Raw genomic sequence first — 10129 nt, forward strand, 5'->3', positions numbered from 1 at the left:
GGGGGGCGGAAGGGAGCAGCACCTGCCGACGGGGTCCCGAAGGGGCGGGAGCGACAGCCGCCGCTGCTGCCGCTGCACCGGGAACGCGGGGCGCCGCCGCGCCGTCGGATTAGCAGCCGTAGTGATGCGTTCTGACGCGCTCGAATTGATTCTCGAGATACTTTGCATAAATTTTTGCCCGTTGCTCCGCCGCCCGTCGTCCGTTTTATGCGGCCGCACCACGCGACGCCCAGCCCCGCCCGCCCGGCCCGGCCCCGTGTGCTCCTCAACTGTTTTATGCATCGTAACTCCCGCGCGCGCCGGTCACTTTGCGCGCCCAAATCCCATAAATCGCATCGCAACTGTCGGTCTGTTCCATTCCGCCGCTTTAGACCGCCCCATGATTGTGGAGCGCAACGCGCATCACACACACACACACACAAATATATTCTCTCTCACACACACACACACACACTCGCGGGAAAAAAATATTCAAAAAAATGCAATTGAAGTGTCGGACGCATCATCCTCACCCGTTGGTCGCACCCCCGTGCGCACGCGGAAGGACAGGTGGCAGCGCGACGGGTGTCGCTTGAGAATCACTGCCGTTTGAGTGTCGCCCCGCGCCGCCGTGCCTCGCTCGCGTCGCTGCATCCTCCTCCTCCTCCCACACGTATATACGTACGCGCGGCGCACCTGCAGCCGCAGCCGGCCGTGACACACGAGGTGTGGGATGCAGACGCGCGGGGTATGACGGTGACGCTCATGAGCAACCGCCAAGCCGCGGAGGGGGTGTAAGTGTAGTACGTAAGTAGTGTAAGAGTGCGGAGGGTGACGTTCTCAAGTCGTATGTGTTCCAGGGAGACGTGCGGGGGGGCATACGGCCGGGCCGTGTGCTACTGTCACGCTCGCCACGCCGGTGCGCTATTGGCACGCCCGTGGCCGCGCGCCCTGCGAGCAAGTACGGGGCGGCACAAGTGCGCCGCGCGCACATAACTTTGTCCACGTGTGCGACCCCGCGCGTCCCGGGGGCCCGCCCCGCCCCGCCGCGCGCGCGCAAAGCACTGACGTTTTTATAGCGGCCGAGCATAGAGGGCGGCCCCGGCAGGCCGGCCCCAAGCAAAAGAGGGGGGTTATGGGTTTTCGTTTAGTAGTAAAGGGACGAGAGTGTAAATTAAAGCGCCGCACATACACGGCCGGGCCGCGCATTATGCAATTAAACCGCGCGCCGACGGGGTGGTAATTAGAGCACGTTGTTGCTCTGTGTGTCGGCGGTATGTGTGAGGCAGGCCCTCCGGGAGGAACCGTGCAGGGAACCGTCCGAAACAACCACCACCACCCACTTCTACAGATTCAAACAAGCAGGCCCGCCCACCTCCGACGGACTATCAAAAAACTACGGCGACGGTCGATACTGCAACTGGGCATTCCCCAGTCAGAAACATGCCACAACTAGGAAACGTCTACAGTTGGTCTAGGTCTAATTTCAGGGCATGTAGTCGCAGACGTAGACGTCTAGGCGAACTTGGACGTATTCTAGATGTAGCATTTCTGACTAGGTCGCTAACGAATCAGGGGCGGTTACTGTTAGATTTGAACGTGAGCGTGTGAATTCAATGACGGGTAGGGCGAGGGGTGCCCAACTCGAAAAAATCGTGTGCACCTGATTACCAAAGAGTGATGATTACCAAGGATTACCAGAGATTACCGAAGATTACCGAAGATTACCTATGATTACCAAGGGTTTCCGAAAATTACCACTGACAAAAGATTACCAGAGATTGCCATTGATTACCACAGATTACCAGTGATTACCAAAGATTACCAGTGATTCCCAGAGATTACCAGTGATTACCAAAGATTACCAGTGTTTACCAAAGATTACCACTGATTATCAAAGATTTCCAGGAATTTTCTTGCTGGATTACTTAGTGATAACCAAAGATTACCTGGTAATTACCAACGATTACCTGGAGTTTACCAACGATTACCTAGTGATTATCATGGATTCCCGCTGATTACCATGGATTCCCGGTGATTACCATGGATTCCCGGTGATTACCAAGGATTACCGGCGATTACCAAGGATTACTGGTGATTACTAATGATTACTGGCGATTGCCAATGATTACAGGTGATTACCAGGGATTACCTACTCTGTGTACACCTGATTACCTTAGTTGGGCACCCCTCGGGGTAGGGTTTGCGAACTGGAAAGGTTAATTATCGCTGTGCTGCATTTTATCTTTAATTGAATTTTCAGCACAGTTAAAACCTTACGAAAAGCAAAATGCAAAATCTTGTGAGGATTTGCTACCTACGAAGCTTCCAAATCCTTCGTACGCACGAAGGATTTGGCATTTTTCTTCGTAAGGTTTTAACAGTGAGCAGGTCCGTCTACTGGTTGTTGCCGGAGTTCTGCTGGGAGCCGGCCCCCGCGACGGACACGTTGTCGGCGTTGTTGCTGCCGCTGCTCTGCTGGCCGGGGCGGCCGGAGCCCGATCTGCTGCCCAGGGGGGTGTTCGTTTGGGTGCCGATGGAAGACGAGCCCCGGTTGCCGTTGATACCGTCGCGCCCATTGCGCCCAATGCGATCATCGCGCCAGCCGTCATCGACGTGCTCCAGGAGGACGGACCGGATGGAGGCCTCGGCGATGTCGCCGGCGGTCCGCAGAGCGCGCCTGTTCACGTCGATGATGGCCAGCAGCTTGGCCTCGAGGCGGGCCAGGTCGATCTGGGACAGCGAGTCTCTGGTCTGCAGGGTGGCCTGGGTCTGCGCGAGCTCTGACTGGGCCACCGAGGAGGAGGGCGTGCGGCCCACCAGGTTGTCATTGAAGCTGTTGAGCTGGGCCGCGGCCTGGAACAGACATGAGGAAGGGAAATTGTACCATATGTCTCACGACTAGAGGCAGATACGCAGAAATAACTATTAAACACTATGGGCCCAGCGCCCACCCACTGGCCCCGGAGAATTTCGTAGTTATACTGTACAGCATGCAGGCATGTGGCCGCGTTGCCTACTTGCACGGGGCTATAAGGCGCCGTGGTGAGAGACCGGTAGGCAAGCCCGCCCGCACGGCTGCATGCGGTACACAGTATAACAATGAAATTCTCCGTGGTCAATGAGCCAACCTGTACAGCGCAACTAAACTAAACTACTTGCCTTTCACGTGGTTTACTGAGTATAAACAAACCATCGACAGTGTTCCTCTGTGTTACTTGGTTAGAACTGTACCAGAAATTTCTTGGGGCATATGAGACCAGTAAACACTTAGTACGTGGTGACCACAATGTGGCCAAGCCGTGCAAGGACGCGCAAGCCCCCGCACTCAAAATGCCTTCGTAACGTTCATTCGTGCACATCAACTAATTTTCAGATCTCTTCTTCCTCTTTCCCTTGTACTCACCACAGCGCACAGAGTCAGCGTACAGAACAAAACCTTGGCCATGGTGTTGCTTGAAGCGCTTTGGACGACTTGACTCCATCTGCCGACCCACCGACTACATATAAGTCGACAAGCTGCGCCGGGCGGCGGGCGCTCGTCACGTCACTGATACGTGCAGTTTCTTGCCGGGCGCGAGATAGAGCACGAGCTCTGCACGGGTTGAGGACTCCAAAGTAAGCGCGCCCGTCACCAGCAGGATACGGAAGCACCGAGCCCAAAATAGGTCACCCACACATCTTGGGAATCAGAGAGGTTCAAATTTATATTATATTTTTCGAAATATTTTGCTTTCTGGAACGACGTCGATTAATTTGGCGGCTTCGGAAAGTCGCCCCTTTTGGTTCCGAGCTTGCTATCTGCTGTTTTAAATCTCTTATATTACAATTTTTACTGACGTCCCAAATAAAAAGTGGGTCGGTTATTCGATTACCCCCCCCCCCCCCCCCCACTTTGTCCTTGAAACTCCCAAATAGATTTTACTCACTTATAAACTGTTCCAAAAAAGTGTTTGCTTTCTTTATGCGGTTATATCGCGTACTGTTTTAGCGTCTATGATCTTTATCTTTTATTTACGCGGGAGAAAGCGCAAACTATGTGCACCCGGCGGGCTAGCCTACCGTCTCTCACTACGGCGCCTTTGTGGCCCCTTGCGACCGCGAGTAGGCAACGCGCCGACACGCCTGCAAAGCGGTACAGTCGAACTACGAGATTGTCCGGATGATTTGGGCTACGCTGTAGACCCACCCGCCCACACGAGCGAGCACAGGGCCTCTGAATCACACTAAATTTCAATGTTATAAATAACTTCAGTAGGCTTTGCGGAATCTGCAAAGCTTTGACGAAAGTCGGTATCTGGATTGCTGGCACAGCCAGAAGCTGAATTCACCAAAGACAAGACAACCTGCAAAAGCAACGCCAACACTTTTATTTTTTTATCATTTTTAAACGGGAGAAAACACGGACTTTGTCCACGTCGTCGGAGGGCGTGGCCACTGTGCGGTGCCGCGACCGCCACCGCCGCAGCCGCCAGCCGCGCGGATGTTTCGGCAGCCCGCCCGCCTCTGGTCCGGCTGGTCCCGCCCGGTTGGACGGAGGCCATTTCTGATTCCAGGCAGACACACGCGGCTAATTACCGGCGCGTGCTGGCGATACGCCGAGTCGATACGTGCCGCTGGAGCCGCTCCGCCCCCGCCCCGCCCCGTCCCGCCCGGCCCGGCCCCGCCCTGCCCTGCCCTGCCCCGCACCGCCAAGCGACCCGGGCGGGTCTGGGTAGTGAACGTAGTGAAGCGGGTCCTCTCTCTATGCCGCCGCGCCGCGCCACACCGCGTCCCATTGGCGTTAATGAAGCCACACGCCTCACGCCCTCATCACAAAGTACGGGCGCCCTTCAATAAGTTCCGAAAAGGGGGAGGGAGAGGGGAGGGGGAGGGAGTCCGGATAAACTCGCTCGGTGTAGCAGCAGCGCGGCGCGGGCAAGAGCGCAGCTCCGAGCGTTGCTCTTTGAAGTACCGCGCGCGCGTTCGGCCGGCTGCATTCGGAGGCATCTCGTTTGTATTTTGTCTTCCCCTTCCCCGTCTCTCTCTGTCTCCGTCTCCCTCTCTCTCTCTCTTTCACTCTGTCTCTTCCCCTCTCCACCAGACGCATCCTTACGACCTCGCCCTGGACTGCCAATAAGTCCCTCGGTTCTATTGTCAGGACAGGTCTTGACGTAACGTGGCGTGGCGGCGCGTAGCGCTGTGATCGACTTTGGCTCCGCTCTTCCTATTGTGCAGCGGGCGCAAGAGCGGGCGCGCGCGAGGCCCGGGCGGGTCCGGCTCCAGGCGTGTCACTGCCGCCGGGGACCCCACAAGGGACCCCGCCGAGGTCGCCGCCGCACCGAGTCGCGTCGCGAGCATCTCGGGTCCCCCGTTGGGCGCGGCCGCGACTGCGTGAGAAAGCAGCGCACTCGAGAAATCAGACGGGAAACGAATGCTTTGCACCGCGGAAATTGGGTTGCCTACCGCCTCCATCGGCGCAGGCAAACTTTGTACAGTTCACAAAGTTTTGTACAATGTAATGTAATGTTGGCGCAATAACGAGACGCCCGGTGCTGGTGGCCGCCATCCTGATGCCCGTCGCCGAGCGAGGCCGCCGTGTGCCTCGTCGTGCGTGTCGCCCGTAAGCCCAAAATATGAGAGGCGATCATCAGGAATTTGGCGTTAGGCCCCAAGCGGCGCTAATCCGGCGGGCGGCCGCGACGTGCCCGGGGTACCAACGGGGCCCAGCGCGGGGGCCAACGGGGGCCTGGAGGAGGCGAGGCGGCCGCCGGCCCGGGCCCGGCAATGACGGGATCGGGTTAGTTCGATGAGTTGGATTCGCTCGCCGGGATGGAGGACGGGAGGCGTGGCGGGGCGTGGCGGGGCCGTGGGGTGGAGCGGGGCAGGGCGGTGGGGCGTCGCGGGCCACACCTCAACTCCAACTCCTCACCGGCTGTCATCGACACAGAGAATTAAGGCCGCGCACCAGAGCTTTTGTCTTGCAACATTGTCTCTGCGCGGCGCGGTGCGTCGCGGCCAGCGCACGCCTTGCGCCCCACTCTGCCCCGCCCCACCCCGCCCCGCGGCACGCCACTCCGTACACGTGGGGCTCAGGGGGGCCGACAATGGGTGGGCCGCGGCCGGCAGCAGCAGCAGCAGCAGCTCTGGTGGGAACCACACCACATCTAACCGAGCAGAGAGTTCGGCACTCACCCGATCGTGACACTGGCCTGGACCACCGCTCTCCGTGGCGTGCAGCAGTGGCGGCTGCGGCCTCCGGCGGCCTCGCTGCTAGCCTGCCGGGCCACCACCCGACCGACCGCCCACCACCACCGGGGCCGTGGCCGCCCACACACACTCGCAGCACAATCACTGGAGAAGGGCTCCCCGATGGGATCGGCCTGGATCCAACCAAAATATTGGCGTGATCGCGTTTCGTGCTGGGCGGTGGCGGTGGCGGCGGGGCGCGGCGGGCCCGTCACGCTCCGCTCCCGGGGGGACCGGCGGCCTCCAGGCCAGGAGGCGCCATAGCCAGCGCTACGTGCTGCCCGAGCGGCTCGGGATGGATAGATAGAGACATTTGCGGCCGCGGCATGCGATGATCACGTCGTCTCTCCGTATCGGCCGCTCCGCCCCGCTCCAAGCTCCCATGGTAATTAACGCGATCCATCGCGCGCCTGTCTGTCCCCGCGCAGGCTCGCCCTGCCCCACCCCGCCCCGCCCCACCCCGCCCCGCCGCAACCACCGCTATCGCCGCGCGCCCGGGAGCTCCTCAAACGGCGGGCGTTTAGTGTCGAGCCGTTTCCGGAGTCGATCCCGCGCGTCCCTCCTCCTCGAGGAAAGCAGTGAGGAGCAGCAGGAAGATGAGAGTCGGACTCGACACATTTCCGGCGCCACTCACCGCCACGCCGGAGCGCGTCTGTCACCCGGAGCTGTCAGCGGGCGAGCGCGGCGACGGCTACGTCCTCACCTCCTCACCAAGGATTTGACGACCTCGAAAAAGGGAAACGCGCTTGGCCGCGGCCGCGTCTCGTGGTTGCCGTCACCCCGGGCACCGATGCACGCATGCACACGTGCTTGATGCACTCGCGGGCCGCGGGGCCGGCCGCTCTCCAACCCTTCCGATGTGATTTTAACGAGCGCGGCGAGGACGCTTTTTGTCCTCGTCAGGCGTAGGGGTTGTGGGCGGGGCGGGGTGCATCCCCGCTGCACCTGCCGGGGGTCCGGCCGGGCCTTGCCCAGCGGCCGTGGCGGCCGTTGCACCAGACAATAACCTCGCGTCCCGAAACTCTTCTTCTCGTCTGTGGTCCCCCTCCTCTGTCGTCACGTTCCCTTCCTCCCGCTCCTGCTGGCGCCACGCGCGCGACGGTGGGGCGCCACACCCGCGGCCACCGCGCCCCGCCCCGCCCCACCCCGCACTGCCCTCCCTATTCGTGACAAGTCAATCTCGCGCGGCAACCACATCGTTTGCGCTCGCAGAGCGCTTAGCTTAGCGGAAAGATCTCCTCCACATTGGCGTTGTGGTACAAGTGGGGATCGCCAGGGCGCATCCGCGGGGCGTAGTAGTACTACACTGCCCCGTCCGCGAGTCGAGCCTCTCCAAAACTCTTCATCGACGAGACGAAGCAGAACGGCAGGCTGCTTGCTGCTGACCCCGGCTCTCCGGCCACGACTCGGCTCCATGGCTCGGCTCCATGGGGGGACGGGGACGTGCGGCTTCTGAAGCTCCCGGTGGAATGGAATCAGTCCGGATCACGACCCTGATCGCTCCATTTCCGTCCCAATCAGAGTCAGAGTCGATCGGTCGTTGGCCAGAGGGGTTGCCCCACGCGGCTGTACCCCAAGAGGGGCGGGGAGAGGAAGAGGGAGGACCACGATGTATCTCTACACTGTATGAAGGGCGGTTGCACCGGAAACCCAAGTGTGTAAATGTCGCATACGTAGGTGTGTGAATGACAATTCGTACACTTAGAGGACTAAAAGTGTGAATTGTCATTTGAAACTGGTGCCTCTATGTGTACGAATGGCGCTGACACACCTACAACTGTGCGACATTCACACACTTTGGTTTCCAGTGTGCGCTGCGGGGTGGGACCTCCGAGTGAAAGTAATGAGTCTTGTGCGGCCGGGCCGCGCGTGTGGCCGGGGGGGGGGGGAGCTCCGCATTAGTTTGGCTCACAGAAATGTAAACGGTCCCGTAGGCCCCGGGAGCCGCAGCAGGGCGTGGCGTGGCGGCGCGCGGCGCGGTATAGTAGTATAGTGGCAGTGGCGGCGGTGCGGTGGCAGCGCGCGGTAGCCCCCGTCGTGGACCCCCATCACGCCGGGCGCCCCGCCGTACTACCGCCACGACAGCCCCAAGTGGGCGTAACAAGTCTCAATTTTGTAGCAAATTGCCGCGGCAACCAGGCCGAGATGCCGAGCCGAGCCGGGCGGGCCTCCCATCCGGTCCAATCACCTGTCCGTGCGTAGGGCCCCTGGGGTAGGGCCGGGCGGGGCGGCGGGGGAAACAATATACATGTGGTGCACTGCCGCAGCACTGCCGTACGTCCCGGCCCCGCTCCTGTGAGGTCGCTCGCTGCCCGCTCTGCTCTGCGGTCAGCTCCGCGGTGGTCCCCGCGTTATGGCCTGGTAGTGCTGCCCCAGTATCGCTCGTCAGGGTCCCATACCGCTGATACAGTTGCGGTCAGCTTGTGCTCTCCCTGATTACTTTATTTGCTGGCCGTGGCTGTTGCTGTGGGGCTTCGCCTCTCTCTCTGTCTTTCTTTCTCTCTCTCGCTCTCTCTTTCTTTCTCGCTCTGCTCGCTGCGTCCCCTGCTGCTACTGATGCCCGACCGCTTGTCGTGCAACCAAAGAGTTGGAAAGTTTCATGAAACCGTTCCTAGAAAATTTTACATCACTTTTTCGCGAGAAATAAAGAGAGAAAAAGCAACAATCGTTCCACTTGTTGCTCCATCGTTCTTTCCGTACCTGCTTCTCACGGCTATCGAGTCCGCTTTTCCAGAAGGCAAAGCCGGCCGACGGGAAAGGATTTGGCAAGAAAGCGCGTCCCAGTCGTGCACAGCGAAACTGTGAGGCCGGGGCGGGGCGGGGCAGCCGAGGTTGGGGCGGGCGGCTGGGCCACTGGGCAGGAAGCGGTGCCCATTCAATATGACGAGACGCGCCAAGAACCGATACAAATCATTTGTAGATCAAACTCCTGAAGACCTTTTCCCTTCTGCCCCCGCCTTCTAGGCGGATAAAAAGGAGGAGGATAGCAAGACAACGCTTTTGAAAAAAGGGCGCGAGAAAGAACAAGAATAGCGAGCCGTTGATGCGCCCCCTATCGTGGCGAATGGAGAGTCATGCCGCGACAACAGACTAACACTTTCGCTTTTTCAAGACTTTTTTCATCTTCAACCTCTTTGTCGGTCTTTTGCAATGATTAAAAGAGAGTCGCCGCAAAAATACTGTGGTGAAAAACGTTTTGTAGAAATGTAGATGCCGGGCGTCGTGGGGCGGGGAAATAATTTCGCAGTTTGCACGGGAAAATTTATTCCGAACGAATGTTTTTGTTCCGCCGTGTCTTGGATTTATCCACACAGTTTAACAGCTGCCGCGGCAGGCAGCCCTTCGCCTGCCTCCAGCGTTCAGCTCCCCGCGCTCGCCGCCCTTTCGAGGCCCTCGAGGCGAGGCGTTGTGACAGCCGCACTGCGCTGCCAAAATCTGACGGATTGCCATGGCCAATGGCCGAGCCAATGCATCCACGCGCTGCGGCGGTGGCGTCTGTCACGTGCCTAACGTGTCAGGAGCCGGCCGGCGGCCGCGCTAAACACCGAGTCAAATCGGGCCTTTGTAAGTCAAACAACTCCCGCCACAAAGCGCGAAGCCGGAGAAAATGTGCGAAATTATTGCACCGACGTATTTTGGGTCAAGTTTTAAGGGAGAAGAAAGTCTTTTTTCTCACCATTTCGCAGTCAGCTGAGAGCGAAACTGTTGCACTGCAACACAACCGGAAGCAGACATGACGGATGGAGGTCTGGTGTCTGACGAATGCAAAGTCAAACATATATTCTATGATGCCCGTGTGAAATCCACGAAAGTGACTCGGCAAAACCCTTGAACCGCGCGGGGGTAAACGGATTTTAGAGGGACATTGTGCTTGATATCGTAAGGGGGAGACTTATGAAGAAAGGGAGGGAGGCGGGGGGGG

At 59.2% G+C, this 10129-nt stretch overlaps 1 protein-coding gene across 1 annotated transcript; it reads right to left on the bottom strand.

Annotated features, from left to right (window-relative positions):
* Window positions 1-2202: 2202 nt before the first annotated feature.
* Window positions 2203-3496, bottom strand: LOC113208574 (uncharacterized). The gene is made up of 2 exons (XM_026425626.2): window positions 3386-3496; window positions 2203-2835 (listed from the first exon to the last, which is right to left on the bottom strand). The coding sequence occupies exons 1-2, from the start codon at window positions 3425-3427 to the stop codon at window positions 2377-2379; spliced, it is 501 nt and encodes a 166-aa protein (XP_026281411.1). The 5' UTR covers window positions 3428-3496; the 3' UTR covers window positions 2203-2376.
* Between the last annotated feature and the right edge of the window lie 6633 nt (window positions 3497-10129).

Source organism: Frankliniella occidentalis, unplaced genomic scaffold, assembly GCF_000697945.3.
Source record: "Frankliniella occidentalis isolate FOCC.00 unplaced genomic scaffold, Focc_3.1 Scaffold535, whole genome shotgun sequence".
NCBI lineage: Eukaryota > Metazoa > Arthropoda > Insecta > Thysanoptera > Thripidae > Frankliniella > Frankliniella occidentalis.

What these genes read in the sequence shown, in the direction of transcription:
- LOC113208574 (XM_026425626.2), bottom strand. Translation starts at nt 3,427, where the DNA reads ATGGCCAAGGTTTTGTTCTGTACGCTGACTCTGTGCGCTGTG. An exon ending in CGCTGACTCTGTGCGCTGTG is followed by an intron (nt 2,836 to 3,385) that starts GTGAGTACAAGG and finishes TGTCTGTTCCAG; the next exon opens with GCCGCGGCCCAGCTCAACAG.